At 41.6% G+C, this 18,035-nt stretch overlaps 2 protein-coding genes across 2 annotated transcripts in view; one reads left to right on the top strand and one right to left on the bottom strand.

Annotated features, from left to right (window-relative positions):
• tbcd (tubulin folding cofactor D) overlaps positions 1 to 18,035 on the top strand; it is a 56,408-nt gene that overhangs the window by 2,814 nt on the left and 35,559 nt on the right. Inside the window, exons 3-14 of the mRNA XM_026945971.3 lie at positions 629 to 726; positions 2,324 to 2,425; positions 2,947 to 3,087; positions 3,245 to 3,300; positions 4,677 to 4,818; positions 8,150 to 8,195; positions 8,280 to 8,412; positions 9,666 to 9,808; positions 9,905 to 9,965; positions 10,397 to 10,471; positions 10,622 to 10,716; positions 16,291 to 16,447. Of these exons, the coding sequence (XP_026801772.3) occupies positions 629 to 726; positions 2,324 to 2,425; positions 2,947 to 3,087; positions 3,245 to 3,300; positions 4,677 to 4,818; positions 8,150 to 8,195; positions 8,280 to 8,412; positions 9,666 to 9,808; positions 9,905 to 9,965; positions 10,397 to 10,471; positions 10,622 to 10,716; positions 16,291 to 16,447 (1,249 nt within the window). The remainder of the gene's footprint in view (positions 1 to 628; positions 727 to 2,323; positions 2,426 to 2,946; positions 3,088 to 3,244; positions 3,301 to 4,676; positions 4,819 to 8,149; positions 8,196 to 8,279; positions 8,413 to 9,665; positions 9,809 to 9,904; positions 9,966 to 10,396; positions 10,472 to 10,621; positions 10,717 to 16,290; positions 16,448 to 18,035) is intronic.
• znf750 (zinc finger protein 750) lies at positions 10,881 to 15,162 on the bottom strand. Its single transcript, XM_034298426.2, has 3 exons — positions 14,749 to 15,162; positions 11,845 to 13,130; positions 10,881 to 11,747 (listed from the first exon to the last, which is right to left on the bottom strand). Exons 2-3 carry the CDS (start codon positions 13,104 to 13,106, stop codon positions 11,126 to 11,128), a joined length of 1,884 nt encoding a protein of 627 aa, XP_034154317.2. The 5' UTR covers positions 13,107 to 13,130; positions 14,749 to 15,162; the 3' UTR covers positions 10,881 to 11,125.

Here is an 18,035-nt window from a genome sequence, read left to right as displayed (position 1 = left end):
CTTCTAATTCCTCTCTCTCCTCCCACTCCTCTCTCTCCTCTCTCTTTCCTCTCTCCTCTTCCTCCTCTCACACCTCTCACGCTTCTAATTCCTCTCTCTCCTCCCACTCCTCCCACTCCTCTCTCTCCTCTCTCTTCTGTCTCCTCTTCCTCCTCTCACACCTCTCACACTTTTAATTCCTCTCTCTCCTCTCACTCCTGTCTCTCTCCTCTCGCTACTCTCACTCCTTGCACTCCTCTCTCTCCTCTCACACCTCTTGCTCTTCTAACTCCTCTCTCTCTCCTCTCACTCCTGTCTCTCCTCTCTCTTTCCTCTCTTTCCTCTCGCTACTCTCCCATCTCTCGCACCTCTCACTTTTCTAGCTCCTCTCTCTCCTCTCTCTCCTCTCACTCCTGTCTCTCCTCTCTCTTTCCTCTCGCTACTCTCGCACCTCTCGCACCTCTCGCTCTTCTAGTTCCTCTCTCTCCTCTTGCTCCTTTCGCTCCTCTCTCTCCTCTCTCTCCTCTTGCTCCTTTCGCTCCTCTCTCCTCTCTCTCCTCTCTATCCTTTTACTCCTCTCCTGCCACCTTTGAAACATCTCTGTGAGGTTGTACTGATAACTGGGACTCGTTTCTGTACTGGTTATCAGAGTGGATGTTGAACATGCTGCTGGAGCTCATCCGGAGCGAGACGTCTCCCCCGCTGCTCATCCACCTCAGCTTTAAATTCCTTTACATCATCTCAAAGGCAAGGCTGTTTCTAACTGCTTCATGCTGAAATTATTTCAGAACATATCCAGATTCCTTACATTTTCTATTATATTACTTAAAATTTTGACTTTATCTTAATGTAAATAAAGCAGAAATGTTGTACATGAAATAAAAAAAAAAATCAAATGTTTTTGGAAACAAAAATTGATAACATTCACATCTAAAATATTTAATGTTGATGAATTTTTAAGAAAATATTCTGAGCAATATTATACATATACAGATCAGCCATAACATTATGACCACTGAAAGGTGAAGTAAATAATATTGATTATCTCGTTACAGTAGCACCTGTCAAGGGTTGAGATATATTAGGCAACAAGTGACCAGTCGGTTCTCGGAGTTGATGTGTTGGATTCAGGAAAAATGGGCAAGCGTAAGGATTAGTGAGACTTTGACAAGGGCCAAATTGTGATGGCTAGATGACTGGGTCAGAGCATCTTTAAAATGGCAGGTCTTGTGGGGTGTTCCCGGTATGCAGTGGTTAGTACCTACCAAAAGTGGTCCAAGGAAGGACAACCGGTGAACTAGCGACAGGGTCACGGGAACCCAAGGCTCATTGATGCGCCTGGGGAGTGAAGGCTAGTCCGTCTGGTCCGATCTCACAGAAGAGCTATTGTAGCACAAATTGCTGAAAAGTTAAAGATGGCTATGACAGATAGGTGTCAGAACACACAGTGCAGCATGGCTTGCTGCATAAGGGGGCTGTGTAGAGTGCCCATGCTGACCCCTGTCCACTGCCAAAAGTGCCTACAGTGGGCACGTGAGCATCAGAACTGGACCACGGAACAATGGAAGAACGTGGCCTGGTCCGATAAATCACATTTTCTTTTACATCATGTGGAAGGCCGGGTGCGTGTGCATTGTTTACCTGGGGAAGAGATGGCACCAGCATGCACTATGGGAAGAATGCAAGCTGGTGGAGGCAGTGTGATGCTCTGGGCAATGTTCTGCTGGGAAACTTTGGGTCCTGGCATTCATGTGGATGTTACTTTGACACATACCACCTACCTAAACATTGTTGCAGACCAGGTACTCCCCTTCATGGCAACGGTATTCCCTAATGGCAGTGACCTCTTTCGGCAGGATAATGCGTCCTGCCACACTGTAAAAATTATTCAGGAATGGTTCGAGGAACATGACAAAGAGTTCAAGACTGTGTTGACTTGGCCTCCAAATTCCCCTGATCTCAGTCCAATCGAACATCTGTGGGGTGTGCTGGCCATCAAGTTCGATCCATGGAGGCCCCACCTCACAACTTACAGGACTTAAAGGATCTGCTGTTAACGTCTTTGTGCCAGATACCACAGCACACCTTCAGGGATCTAGTGGAGTCCATGCCTTGACGGGTCAGGGCTGTTTTGGCAGCAAAAGGGGGACCAACACAATATTAGGCAGGTGATCATAATGTTATGGCTGATCTGATCTGTATATATTTTTTACTTTATTTCAGATTTTATGTAGAACATTTATAAAGAAATTCCAGCAACAGGCTGCAGTGAGTGGACTCTGTGCATGAAAGAGTTAATCAGTCGTTCACGGGGTGTGTCTCTAATGTTCTGGTACTCGATCAGGTCCGAGGCTACAAGGTCTTCATGCAGCTTTTCCCACACGAGGTGTCAGACATGCAGCCGGTGCTCGATCTCCTGTGCAGGCAGGACCCGAAAGACACGGAGGTAAGAATCGTTTAGAACCAGAGACGTATAAAATTGTCATAAATTTAATTGCACCACAGTGGTTATGAATTCTGGATTCTGATTGGTCAGAAGGTGTTGATTCATTTCCCATAACAGTAGCTCTGAGAGTACTACAGCTGCAAATCACAGGTTTATATTAATGCACTCGGTCTAATACGTTATGGTTTCTATAGTAACAGCTCATTCACATTCAGACTATAATGACACAGACTATGATGGATTAAAAACGTGTGATTGTTGATACGGTGAAGTTTATTTAACATTTATGGAAGGAGTCTCCAGTATCAGCGCTTTGGAACAGTCAGAGGTAAACCTGTAACTTTAGGTTTTCTGACATCTTCAAGAGAGATTAAAAGGAAAGGCTGGTGAGGAAACGGCTGTTTATAGCTGCTATAACGTAAGTGAGAACAGGAACTAACTTGTTTCACGGACGTTGTGTTAAAAGTTTCTATGTCTCTCTCTCTCTCTCTCTCTCTCTCTCTCTCTCTCTCTGTGCACAGACATGGGAAACCCGCTACATGCTCTTGCTGTGGCTTTCCATGACGTGCCTCATCCCGTTCGACCTCTCGCGTCTCGACGGCCGTCTGAACTCTGAGCAGAACAGAGAGCCGATCATGGACCGCATCCTCTCTGTGGCCAAGGTAACGTCCCGAACGTTCATCTGAAGTGTTTTGCCCTGTAGAGGGTCTATAGGTACAATACCTACTAAACGACACAGAAATCCTTTGACTGATCTCTAACTGATGGCCTGTGCATGTTTGTGTGTATGTTTTGTGTGTGTGTGTGTGTGTGTTTCAGTCCTACCTTCAAGTCAGTGATAAATCCAGAGATGCCGCGTCAGTGCTCGTATCAAAGTAAGCAAATCATTCTCTCTTCATTGCTGTGAGGTTTTTTTAAATCGTTAGAGTCATGTGATGTTGGTTAAAACGATTATCATGATTATTTTCGCTCCATATTAACATCACCATTATATTGGAATTATTTTTTAGGAATAAAATACTTTTATGACACTTTCTTATTGTAAGCAATGAGATTTATGAATTCCTGAGTCAAACCTGTCACATTAAGTAAGGAATGAAACACTTAGGGGCGTGCTGTTGTAGGAAAATAATCAACGATGTGGAGGTGAGATGAAGCTGTTGATTTATTTTCCAGTAACAGCATCCTGAAGTGTGTTATTCTTCTTATACCACAGCAGTTGGCTATCAGGGAATGACATGGCATATGTTTTATGCGTTTATTGTTACATTTAATGTTGTAAAGCAAGTTAGTTCCTGTTTTAACTGGCTTTATAGCAGCTATAAACACTCGTTCCTTCACCAGCCTCTCTTTTTAATCGCTCTTGAAGTTAAAAAAGGATAAACTCCTCTGTCATGAAGACTTTCTTAAAGTTTTTAACTTCTGACTGTTACAAAGCGCTGACACTGGAGACCATAAATGTTACAGAAACACCTTCTGTACGAATCCCTGTGAATGAGCTGTTACTATAGAAACGATAACGTATTAGAACGAGTGTATTACTATAAACCTGACATTTGCAGCTGCACTACTGTCAGAGTTGAAAATTAATCAACACCTTCTGAGCAATCAGGAAGGAGCGTTCATCAGCGCTAAAATGCGAAATATAAACAGTAGCTCTGAATTTATAGATGATTATGCAGCTGAATGTTGTAGTTTGCGTTCCTGACCACTAGGGGGCAGACCGCGCCTGAGTACTAATGGTTGTGTGACATTCCTGGTTTGATACAGTTGCAGTTAGAGCAAATCTGTTGAAAATGTATATTTTATTATGTTGTAAAAAAGATATTTTATATGTTAGCTTAGAAAGGGGAGATTTTTCACAGATTTTTATCGAGCTTTCATTTCATTTACTTTCTATGATCCGATTAGTGAAGTAACAGCGTGGAAAAAAAAAAAAGAATAGCGAAGCACACAAACATGTTTTTTTTTTCCCTTCGCATCTAAATCAAATTAAAATAAATGTATCTCATCTGTTCAGAGTACGTAGCACTAGATAAAAGTGGTAACGTGACGCGCTAGTACTAAACAAAACATCATAAGTTTAAATTTTTATTTTATAGACGTGAACTGATCATAGTTATCGATGGTAAGGTGTTAAAAGACAGCGTTCAGTCATTTTATAAGGAAAGATTGTAATGAAACTGGATGTGTACAGATTTTACTTGAATACTGCTGGAATAAATCTGAACTGTTTGACGCGATGGTGCAGGTTTGTGACGCGGCCGGACGTGAAGCAGAAGCGGTTGGGCGATTTCCTGGACTGGACCCTCAGCACCATTTCCCAGTCCAGCGATCTGAGTGGGTCGGGTTACCAGGGCACCGTGGCGCTGGATGGAGCTCTGCAGTCTCTGGTAAACATCTGCACTTTTATTTATTAACTTATTTTCATTACATACAGGGAGTACACACCTCATGTGCATTTGATCAGACTGGATATGCTTGATGTCTGATGTTCGGCTCTTCAGTGATGCCCCACAGACTCGCTGATGTGGTTTAGGACACAGTAGGACTTCATCGAAGCTGCGGATTTTCTCCAGCATGAGGATCTGTTTAGCTACTACGCTGACTTTCACAAGTTTCGAATGAAATTTCTGAAAAATTCAGCAAAAGAAACTGTAAATGAATGTGTTTCCACTCAAAAGTGATCAGTGTGAAAAGACTACGATGTCCAACGTACACGGATGTTTTTTTTTTGCCGAAAGGAAAAGAGGAAAAGATTTACAGCCCAGTGAAGAGATTTAACATCTGATGTTCATTCATTCATTCATCTTCAGTTAAGCGTTTTCATCCTGTTCAGGACCGCAGTGATGTTTGATGTTGATTTTGTTAATTAAACAGAAAAAAGTCTCTCCAAACAGTGCAGGAGTTCCTCTGTAGCCATGTTCGTGTTTAGATTAGAGACAGCACAGATCCGATACCCAGGATCCACATCAGGGCAGAGAACAGCAAAAAGATGGTGCCAGGGATGTTGGAGAAAAAAAAAAAAAAAGAGCGAAAGCAAAATATGGAGCTAATTTGGAAAAGTGAGTTTGAATTTGAAGTGTTTACCTATAAATCAGTTTGACTTTTATTACTTTTTTACATGATGTGATTCAGTTCAAAAATAATAAAGCTTCATTTTTTTAGAGAAAAATATCAGATGTTATTTCAGTATTGGAAAAGAAAAGGTGATATTGTGCCACATCTAGTATACATATAGTATACATATACACTATATGACCAAAAGTATGTGCACCCCTGACCATCGCACCCATACGTGTCTTTTCCCCAAACTGTTGCCACTAAGCTGGAAGCACACAGTTGTATAGAACGTCTCTGTGTGCTGTAGTATTACAGTTTCCCTTCACTGGAGCTAAGAGGCTCAACCCTGTTCCAGCATGACAATGCCTCCGTGCACAAATTCGAGCTCCATTAAGACATGGTGTGTGAAGGTTGGAGTGGAAGAACTCGAGTGTCCTGCACAGAGCCCTGACCTCAACCCCACTGAACACCTTTGGGATGAACTGGAACACCGACTGAACCCCAGACCTCCTCACCAACATCAGCGCCTGATCTCACTAATGCTCTTGTAGCTGAATGAACACAAATCCCCACAGCCACGCTCCAACATCTAGTGGAAAGCTTCCCAGAAGAATGGAGCTTATTATAATAGCAAAGGGGGAATAAATCTGGAATGAGATGTTCAACAAGCACATATGGGTGTGATGGTCAGGTTTCTATATACTTTTGGTAATATAGTGTATCTAGATAAAAAAAAAAAAAAAGAACTGTTTCTGTCACTGTTTTTCTCATATCGTTTTTATTGGTAGACCAACTTTTTTTTTTTTTTGCCATATTTCAGTGTTTTTTTCCCTATTCAAATTCTTTAATTTGCATTTTTGCATAAAATTCGCATAAACATCCCCACACTGTAACTCAAAGTCAGAATGACTCTTGTGTAGTTTAAAAGCTCCGCCGAAGGCAAAATGATGGACCGGCCAGTAGGATTTTCCGGTTCTTCAGGGCAGTTATAAATGTGTTGGTTTAGTGTCACGCCCCCACCCTGTCAGAGGCGGTCGTCAAACTGTTGTCAGAGATTCAGGTGAGAAAGCTGAAGAGAGTGGTGTGTGTGTGTGTGTGTGTGTGTGTGTGTGTGTGGGTGCACAGGTGCTTGTCAGGTGTCGACTGAGGTGCATACCTGTGAGAAATAATTACTGTTATAACTTCCCACCTGTTGTGCGAGAAGACAAAAAGAACACACAGAGAACTTGCTGATCTGCAGAATATGAGAGTTTTGAAAAGATTTAATAAGGTGGCTTCTGTTTCTGTGATGGTAAACAGCACTGCTTGTTTAAAAAAAGAGAAAGAATGAGTGAGTGGTGGTGCCGGTTGCTGCTCTTGTTTGCCACGGTGTGTTTCTTTTCTCGCCCGAGGCTTTCAAAACTGGCTCTGTGTGATCGGAATGCCAGAGGAAACAAAAGCGCCATCAGAGTTTTGCATCACGTTAAATGTCACCAGGCTATGGCTTTGGCAAGCAAAGACTAGACATGCATTCCTTCAAGGTTTCTGTATACAACAGGCTGCTGTATAGATATAGCCCAAGCTACGTGTTTATCAGCTACACCTACTGCACTGCAGACGCTGCGCATAACTGATTAAAAAAAAGGTCTGTAATCGTTGATGTGGTGAAGCTTTCTGTAAAACTTATGGGACATTTATGGAAGGAGTCACCAGTGTCAGCGCTTTGTAACAGTCAGAAGTAAAGCTCTAACTTTATGAAAGACTTCAGGGCAGAGGAGTTTACACATTTTACAGTTTCTTGGCAACATGACAAGATGCATTATTCTTTTTTTTAATCTTATTAACATCAAGAGAGAGAAATAAATAGAGGCTGGTGAGGGAACGACTGTGTATAGCTGCTGTAACGTAAGCGAAAGCAGGAACTAACTTGTTTTGTGGACGTTCCACAATGTTAAATGTAACTATAAATAGAAAAAAGTATTGTGTCGTTCTTTAATGTATAAAAAATTGTAAATGGCATAAAATGGTTGTGGTATAAGAGGAATAAAATACTTCTCGGAGCGATAGATAGATAGATAGATGGATAGATGGATAGATAGTAGGGTTGCACGAAATTTCAGGAAAATGCAATATACAATAACTTGTTAAATATTATGATATGCAGTATGATAATGCTCTAAGTGTGTAAAATCAGTTTAAATTATAAAAACGTAAAAAACTGAAAATGACATAACCAACGTACGTGTTTCATGTTCTTTTGAGGAAAAGAAAGCATTCTCTGTTATCTCTGTTGCCCTAAATCTTTGACTTTTCGTAAATTTTTGAAGTATTAAAATCATTGTTATCGCAAGCCCTTGCGATGTGCATATTGCGATATTTACATTTGCGATATTTCGATAATTTTGATATGTTGTGCAGCCCTAATAGATAGATGTTACAGTGCGCCTATGGCCGAAAACTAAGTGACTAAAAATGAAATGAAGTAAGTAAGGTGATTGTAGTGCAAGTGATCATTCAGTGACATGTCATGGTCCATTAAAAAATGAATAATTAATAAATGAATGTGTGATGAGGTGTCATATGAAAATGTGTGACGTGGATGAGTTGTACAGTCTGATAGCGGTGGGTATGGAGGACATTTTGATTCCAAAGCATGCTGAGAAACCTCTCCTTTTTCTCCAGGCTCAGCTTTTCAAGCACGGCAAGCGAGAGGACTTCCTGCAGTATGGTGTGTATCGCCTCCACTTGAACATGATTCTGGTATAATTTTGGTATAATTAAAGAGCAGTGAGGTTAACATGATGTTCCTCAGCCCCCACAGTGCTTCAGTGCCTGGACCAGAAGAGGATAGCAGAGAGCACTCAGACCATGCTGAGGAAGCTGGCCGTGAAGGTGGTGCAGAGACTGGGGCTCACCTTTCTGAAGCCGCGCCTGGCCAGATGGAGGTAAGAGCCCTAAATGCAAGTCTACATCCAGGTTTCTGTAAAGCTGCTTTAGGACAGTGTCCATTGTTAACAGCACTATAGAAATTGAATTGAAATGTGGGTTTCAGTTTTTTTTAAGTTGAAAATTCCCTTTGCAGATTGCTTCTTGGGGGAATCCATGTTGCTTTGTTGAGCCTTTCTGTTTGTTAGCTTGAATGAAGTGTGTTAGATGACTCCACGGAGATCAGAGTCAAGATGGACGTGTGAATGAATGTTTACAATGTAAACTAGTCCCTAAATTCAAATGTTTAAAGTCAAGTAAAAGGCTTAATTTTTGACAAAAGTAGTTTATCAACAACAATTTATCAATATCATTGAAAAGTTTGTATTATTTTAGCTAGGAAAGAGAGAGAGAGTTCATTGTGATGCTCATTAATTATTGATCATGCTTTTGGGAACCACAGCCCTGAAGTGTATGAATCACAGACAATATTTCGAGGAAAATGTGATTCATACCTATGAGTCTCAAAAGGAAGGTGGCAAGAGTGTGTTATAAACAAGTATTGGAGCACAGGGCAATTTGAGAGAAAAGAAAAAGATCTGCCAGGCTCAGTATCGGGGCAGTGGTGACTCAGTGGCTACCAGTCAGAAGGTAGTAAGACCTTAATGCTCAACTCCTCTGGGAACACTGTATCCTGGCTGAACCTTGACTCTGATCCCACCTGCCTAACCAGCAAACAAAGATTTTATCTTCTGCCAACAGAACAGTACTGTGCTGCCAACAGTTACAATTTTTAATCATTAAAGAACAACCGTTTAATCTGTAGTTACGTTTAATGTAGTGGAACATCCACAAAACAAGTCAGGTCCTGTCATCACTTACGTTACAGCAGCTACGTTATAGCAGTCTGTCTCTTGCCAAGCTCTTTTTTTTTTTTCTTTGTCTTGAAGAATGCATCTTATGTTGCCGGAAAGCTTAGTTACATCTTCACCTCTGACTGTTACAAAGTGCTGACACTGGGGACTCCTTCCCTAAATGTTAAATAAATGTCTCCTTAAAGAAAACTTCACCATATCGATGATTAGACACGTTTCTTAATCTGTTTATGTGGCATGTCCGCCTTGCAGGTCCTTGTGAAAGAGCTGTTACTATAGAAACGATAACTTACCAGAATGAATTACAGAAAATGAATTAACACCTTCTGACCAATCAGCTTTGAGAATTCAACAGCACTGTGGCATAAGTGACAACACAGGCTATACTTGTCATCCAGATACCAGAGAGGAAGCCGGTCTCTGGCAGTAAACCTCGGCCAGTCGGCAGCTGCTGGAAAAGTTCTTGATGTAAAACCCAACCTGGGGTCCATAAGCCCAGAGGAGGACTATGACATCCCCGAGGAGGTGGAGAATGTCATTGGTATGTTCCACGTTTACCAAAATGTTATTAAAAAGCTGTCTGATAGCAGATGTCCACTGTTACCTTGCTTTAATTTTTTTCTATTTATTTTTACAGAGCAGCTGCTGGTGGGTCTAAAAGACAAGGAGACAATAGTGCGCTGGTCTGCTGCTAAAGGGTGAGAGCATTTTCAACCTTCCCTCACCGTTTAATGCCAATGTTTTGTATTAAACAAATTTACACAAATTTGCCACTAAGCTCAAATGTAGGTGATCAGCCAGAACTCGATTCGTACACTAACTTCTATATGCAATTTGCATGATGCAAATTGGTGCTCATGAGCTTCCAGTGCATGTTTGCTACTTTAGCCTTGTAGCGCCAGTTCAAAACCAAATGAAGAAGCAATATTTGGACATAGAGAGTGTCTTGACTAATCGAGTACAATTTGATGAGTGGAAAAGGTGTATAAATTGTTTCCCTGAAGCATTCCTTTATTTCTGTTAGAGTTCGGTTCTCCGGGAGATACTTATAGCACAAAAAATTGAAGTTGAATATTTGTTTTAGGGTGCAAAGATTGTGATCATTGGTTTGTCATTTCTTACCCTGCAGTATTGGGAGGGTGACTGGAAGGCTGCCCAAGGAGCTGGCGGACGACGTGGTTGGCTCAGTCCTGGAGTGTTTTAGGTATGAATTTGATGCTAGTTGTTGTACCTGGCATAACTCCATTTTGATGGTTATAACTGTTAGCAGGGAATAAAGTTGTAGGTTTGAAGGTATAAGATTTCTCAGGATAAGTGCTGGTTCTGAGAGTTCCTTGTTTTCTGTGTATTCTAGCTTCCAGGAGACGGAGAATGCATGGCATGGGGGTTGCCTTGCCCTAGCAGAGCTCGGTCGCAGAGGATTGCTGCTTCCCTCACGCCTCTCAGATGGTGGGTTCATTAACTGTATTATTATCAGAGCGAAATATGGCCATTTTAGCCAGTAATATTCTCTTACTTGAATTGTGGTGTTGGTTGATGGTATAGAATGATAAGCTAGGCAAAATAAGTTCTTACAATTTTTTGTCAACGGTACAAACACAATGCACACAGTCTATATTTTACAAACACTTTAATTATTGTGCAAAAATTAAATGTTTGAACATACATCATAATAGTACGACGTCAGTTTAAACTTGCACTCTGAAGTGTGACTTATTGGAGGATGCTGCATGTAAGAAAAGCTATATACAAAATATACATATTAAAGGAAAGTCTGTGATTGCGCTGCAACGTTCACCAGCTCTCAAGCTCGCATATGAAATTGGCGGCCCCTGAAACTTCCCTCTTTGAATGTCAATCAGCAGTTCTGGGTTCTCCTCCTCTTGTCCCGGACTGGTTCGTTCACCCTCACTCTCTTGCTGGTTGTTTTTGTGGCCTCATCACTTGCTCGTTTCTTCCCCTGGGCTGCAGTGTTCTGCTCAGACTTGCCTGTGCCAGGGGTGTCCCCATTAGGAGCCTCGTCTGGGACAGGACATTGCTGGTGGCTTGGACTTTGAGTGTCCTTGTGTGGTTCTGAAGGATGTTCAGTGGTATCGATGTTGCTGGAGCTGGCCAGCTGGCAGAGGGCAAACGCTGCAGAGTGTCTGCGGTCACACTGCTCTTGCTCGGATGGAGTTGACTGAACTTGTCTGACACAGACTTGTTCAGGGACCTCCTCTGATCTCATGGTAGAACCTGTCTGGAGCTGGTTATTGGACTGGGCACGGAGACAGAGGTCTAGAGGGGCATCTTCATCATTGCTTTCTGACTCTGAGTTGATCTCTTCATTATATATGTGGTCAGCTGTGTGGACAGATCTGTTCTGGTCCCTCTTTGACAGATTGAGTGGAGCTGCTGCGTCATCACTGTCTTCATCTTCACCTTCCTCTGATAAAAAGCCAGAGCATCGCATAGAACTGGGAGTACTTTCCACAATATCTCTAAAAAGAGAAAAGTGACAAAATACATTTGTTTATTGGCTTTACTGTGCTTCAATGCAATATAGTTGTTTATGTTCTGATTGCAACTTTTACCTACCTTCTTTGCTTTTGTGTACTGCCCTCTTGCTGTTTCACACACAGATTAATCAGTAATCTCTCTGGTTCTGTCATTGCCCCCCTTCCCGGAGTGGTGCAGTCTGATTGGCAGGTAGGCTGTGGCTCACGATGAGCAGAGTGCTGTGGGTTGATGGAATGCTGCTGGGTCATATCTACAACGCTTGGCCTGTCTGGAGACCCTGATGCGGCACAGCCAGCCATCGGGCTCTGGCGGGTGGCCCTGTCACCTCCATGCTGTTGGTTCCCTCTTGCTTCTGATGGCCTGCTGTAGGAGCCTGGCTGGAGGTAGGCGTACCTTCCATAGTCCCTGGACTCAAAGCCGTGGGAGAACATCTCCATGGGGATGTACCTCGGGCCCTGTAAGGACGGCGTGTGTTCAGGAGGATAAACACCGTAAGGTAAGGGTGGAACTTGGAAAAAGGGGTGGCTGTATCTGTAGGTGTATGGTTGAAGGAGAGAAGGGTGATTGGGTGGGATTAGAGGTGCTGGCACAAGGGGTCTGTTGTGCTCTTGAAGGCTCAGACAGTAGGCTGGTGGGATGCTTTGATTCTGCATGTAGGTTTGGTAAAAGGCATGTGTGGTTCTTTCGGGGAGCACGTACGGTGGGTAATCTGCAGGGGGTTTGAGAGGTGCAGAAGTGGCTCTCTGACCCCAGGTTGGCCCAGGGTGGAAAGAAGGGCAAACAGGGATGTGCGAAGAGGGTTGATCTGCTTTACGTGGAGGCCGAGCCTCATTTTCACATTTCCGTTGAACAGGAGAAAAGGCAGACGATGAAGCGCACTTTATCATAGTCTCAACGGTTCCTGGGTCCCTGCTTTCAATGCTGATCAGCTCAGAAGAATTTTCTGTAACTTTTTTCACAGGACTTTGATTTCCTTCCCTATCGTCTCCCCCCTCCACCTTTTGGACTGCCAACTCCTCCAGCTTTTCCACAATTCTTATTTTGCTGTTAGGGTGGTCTGGTCTGATTGGACTGGGTTTAGCAGGCATTGAGGGTTCTGGATGTACTTGATTGGAGGAAGTGCTGCGCTGTGGAGCTCTGGATGCTCTCCCTGTCTGCTCCCCACGCTGAGACACCAGAGAGATGGAGTTCTTGCACAGGTTGTACTTCATGTGATTAAAGAGATGGGACTTGATGTTGCAGGTGAAGGGACATTGGAAGCACTGGTATTTGAAGGGCTTGCCAGGAGGACGGGGAATGTAATGTGGCTTCTTCGGTTTTCTCTCTTGACGGGTTTCCATGTTGACTCTGTTGAGATATCAGTCCTGAAAGATATGGATATATGAAAAGGTAAAAACACATTATTTTGATAAATAACTGTCTTATTATCTTGACCCTGTGTGAACTGTTCCTTGGGGGCTATCTGTGTTTTTTCGCCTGGGGTACTATTTGGCAGCTAGTCAGTACACATTCAAACTCAGGGGCCTGTTTTGCATACACTGAGGCAGTTTTTTTTCAGGGCTTTTTGGCTTGTGCATTGCTGATTGTTTGATTTGCCGCACACTCCTGGCTCAAGATTCAGCGACAGGTAGGAGCGGTTCTGACGAAGAAATCGCAGGCCTGTGGAGACTTGCTTCTCTCCTTCGAATCCTATTCTGAAGGCGTGGGAAACGGCAGACACCTGCTTCCCGTAACCCCACCTGTAAGCCACTTGCGCACACACACGATGATCTCACCTGCACTCAGGACTAGGGGAAGCTGCCTGCTGCTGATTAATGATCATAACGGTACTTCATGGGGTTCAATAACTTTGCTTGTTGACCTATAGTGATGATTTTTTTTTAATTTTTTTTTTTATTTAAGAGTTGCTCATTTTAAAGCGAGTATATACACCTCTGAGTTCTTGATAACTTAAGACGTTTGCAATGTCTGATCCAAATTTACAGAGAGCTTCATGATGAGTTCAGTAATTATGCAAGAGCTAGGAAAATGCAAAACTTTTTTATTAGCTGCACAGCAACAGAATGCTTCATTAAAGCCCTAAGAAGACTGAAGATTTAGAAGCCCCAGGGTTGGTATTGGAAGGGTGAGGATCTTGTTTTTTTACTTGAGAAGTATTACATGCAGATTCTCTGTTGTTTAAGACACTGCCCTAAGGAACCTGCTTGTCATGCATTGTCACAACAGGTTGTCAATCCAGTTTTGGATTGGCTTTTGCAAGTTCTGCCGCTCCCTCCAAAGGAATAAAATTGCTTCAAGAAGTTTCTGTTGTGAAATACCTAATTTTTTTTATTGTATTTATTTATTTATTTTCTTTGATTTGTCTAGAACATCTTTTACAATCTGAATATCTTGTGACGTTAGTATTAAAGTTAGTAAATGCACTGACAATACTAGATTAAAATTCGTATTGGTCACATAGTAATAAATTCTCTAAAAGTATACTGTAGTGAAAGGATTTCATAGTGAATCCAATCCAATCTGATAGTTGATAAAATCCTTTGCTGTTAATCTGTGACTTTTTATTTAAAACTAAATGTCACTTTATGCCCTATAGTGATGATATAGGTTGGGGAATGACAACAATTTAAGCTTTCTAAACATTCTGGAAGTAATTTTTTAATATATAATCAAGCTCAAATAGTCAAACAATAAGATGTTAGATATTTCTAAGGGATTCTGTTAGCTGTTACTACTACAAATATATTCTTAAAGAGTTTCTTAATGTGTTGTGTGCAGTTCAGCCCATGGGTAACAGGTGGATTTACTTCATTAAAAACACCTGCTGCAACTGAAACTGTTGCATTAAAATACCCGAACAGATCCTACCATTAATTTCGAACAAGTGACTGTTGGATACAAAACGATAGACTTGTTTCAATCATGTCTAACCGTCTGCCACCTGGCTACAAATTTAAGCCTCAATATGTAGATGACACTTACCTGCTGTCTGACGGTGGTCACAGAGTGAACCTTCCGGACTGCGTGAAGTGGTCCTAGGCCTCGGACGATGGCGTGGACGGTGTTGAAGTGCGTGTGAGGACTACAGGTTTTGTATCTGATCAGTCCTGTATGTCTGTCTCGCTCTGTGTAGCTGTCAGTGGGGTGGAGTCTATGCCCAGGTAGAGCCCTCAGGCAACACCTCTCTAGCTAATATTAGTCAGGCCCCAAGCCACGATTCACCAGCATGGCTCCCACAAGCCTGAGATCATTGCCATAGCTCTTTGGCATGTGCTGCTGTGTTTGTACTGGAATCAGGATCAGGGGGAAGGGAGTGTGGAGGCTGTGAGGATGCACCGGCAGGATTTGCATGTAGCCGAATTTCTGTTTTGCCTGACTTGTTCTGCTTGGTGGGAATGTCTGGAAGGGAGTTTATTTACAGATACTCATGTCCCAGTTAGACAAAATTGGCCTTTTATTCTGTTTCCTATGGATGTGGGATTCCCATCATTGCATAACGGATAAGTCCTGCATCATGACTCAGACTTTTCAGGGTTATGAAAGCATCTTTCAAGTAAACGTTATTTATAGAGCACATATTATTTTATAGGTCTCGATCACACTTTCTGCTCTCTCTTTTGTTCCAAAACACACCTGAACCAAACAGAACGTTTGGAATACACTGACATGTTTTTGCTCTTTTCTTTGCAATTTAACACAGGGCCCTGTGCCTTTTAAATGTCATCTGTGAGGAATGATAAAAACTTATTTCAGCTTTTCTGTGGTGCATTTCCTTCTGTCATTACTGCACGGCCAGCTAAAGCAATGGTTCTTAAAGTAGGTTTTTTTCTTTATTATATTTATTATCGAGTGTTTATAAGTTATTAGCTGGTTTGACTGGTCATTTGAATTTAATTGTTTTAAGCCAACTTTCAATGAAAAGAGTTCGGTCTTTAAATAATGTCTTGGACTTAATATTCTTAATTCTGTTTTTGGAAATTTCATGAATAAAAAGCTCCAGGGTTGCAATAATTAAACCAAATATTATTGTACACATTTAAATAATTAGCCTAATATTTGAATAGTTGGATTATATGCTGAGGGGGGTCCCTAACTACAAAAAGTTTGAGAACATATGAGCTAATGGACTGTGGCCTTATTACCTTAAACAAATCTTTTTTTTTTTTTTTTTTCTTTTTTTTTACCCAGTAGTAAAAGCTGATTTTTACATAGAATATATACATAGAATAAAACACCAGAAGCATAAAATTTTCCTAGTTTTGGTTAAGTGTGAAAACATAGAGAATTGAATGCATTTAGCGTGTGCATTGGAATGTAAATATTCACCTCTGTACATAGAATGACGGAACCTGTTCGTTATGCCAAATTGTATTTTTGTTGTCTTTTCATTTAAAAGGCAATCAATATTCTCTATATTTCTGCTAAGCCAAAAGTATTGGCACCCCAGGCTTCATCTTATCTTCGAGCTAACAAGCTCTGTTTCTACTTGACTCATCTCTAGCATTTGTGTGTGTGTGTGTGTAGTGGTCCCGCTGATCCTGAAGGCCCTGGTGTATGATGAGAGAAGAGGAGCCTGCAGTCTCGGCTGGAACGTGCGTGACGCGGCGTGTTACGTGTGCTGGGCGTTCGCCCGTGCTTACGACCCCAAAGAGCTGGAGTCTTACGTCAATCAGATTGCCAGGTAATGACACAACATCACATCACACGACTCAACCCGCGTTCCCTCCCGTGAACTCAAGCCAAATATGGTCGACGTACAATTGAACAAAAGAAAGCACCTTTTTCATGCAAGTATTGAACTTGAATGAGGCAGAGGCGATATATCTTTGAAAATATTCCAATCGCTGGACTGAAAACTTAATTATTTATTTATAGCTTTTAATTCATTTGATAGCCCCCTTTCGCCCGAGGCCCTGGGCTAACAGCCAGGGTAGCCTGTGCATAAGACTGGCCTTGAGCACAACCCACCTCTATATACTCACGTTCATGAAGTTTTGGATTCAAATGCTGCAGCAGTTTCACAAGCGGCACCACAGGTGATCGAAAATGTATGAACTTCAATTTACAGTGATGTTGTTTGCTCAAGATGACACGTGCTTTTGGAGGAGACGTGATTGTTTATACATTTAATGTTGATATGGATCTAATTGGCCGATTTATAATCTCCAAAATGCCTGACTCCTCTATCGTAAACTGTTTGCATTTAATCGATTCTCAAAAAAACAAGTACGAGTCGTATCGTTGTTTGAATTCTCTTAGGAATTTGAAACACTGTATATCATGTTATAGTCCATGTTCATTGCGTTCATTTGTTTCTCGCTGTGAAAATGGGAAAACAAGGAAACAGTTTGTGATTTTTAGTTTTTGTCTTTTTTTTTAACCATGCGTTAAAATAGGAAATGAATTTTTTCAAGAAATTATTTTCTAATTATTATCTAAAATATCGACTTGTTTTTAATTGTTTCTGCTTGTTTCACCATACAATATCTAGATATCAGATTAATTTAAATGTGAAAAAATTCCACTACATTTCAGCGTAAACTTGGAGTCGACCTAGAAGTAGTTTTCTCTGGAACATTCCTGTTTTCATAAAAAAGATATGATAAAAATATGATCACTATAGGCAGAAATAAACTTTGAAGTGATTAATGTATTCTTAAAGGTGCATTAGTCAAGATTAGTTGAAATTTGTCAAGCTTAGGTCTCTAATGTTTAAGCAGGGTTTTTTTAGGTCAATTAGGTTTTTTAATTTTTTTGTTTTGTTTTGTTCACAAAGCTCCACCCACAGGATCTACGGTGGCCCATGGAGTAGACTTCAACTAGCAAGGATTAGCATTACACTTTTGAAGCAATGATATAGGCTGTTTACTTTATGTTACTTTTTTGTGTTGCATTAAGGACAATAAAAACCTAGCTAGTGTTATGCTAATGTTGGTTTATACCTGTCCAGGTGTGACATCGCTAATTCCATGTCCTAATTCCATGTTCATCCCCTTCAATTATTATTGTTATTGTTGTTATTGTGTTTCTTGTCGTGTTTTTTGCTGTCATGCAAATTATCTGGCTGAGCTGGGAGCTTTCAGGCTTTCGACATATTTTTTCTCCCCGAACAGACGGAGATGAGGGCGGAGTGAAGGGGCGTGTCAGAAAAAAATGACTGACAAGAGGCCCATCCAAACACAAACAAGCTTCCCAGTCTGTAACATAGTTTTCCAGTCAGGTTTTCTCAGCCACGTAATACGCTTGTGCTGAGGACACGGCTTAACCCA

This window comes from Pangasianodon hypophthalmus, chromosome 23 (assembly GCF_027358585.1).
Source record: "Pangasianodon hypophthalmus isolate fPanHyp1 chromosome 23, fPanHyp1.pri, whole genome shotgun sequence".
NCBI classification, from domain to species: Eukaryota; Metazoa; Chordata; class Actinopteri; order Siluriformes; family Pangasiidae; genus Pangasianodon; species Pangasianodon hypophthalmus.
Note: the sequence above shows the minus strand (reverse complement) of the source record. Positions and strands in the feature narration are given on the sequence as shown.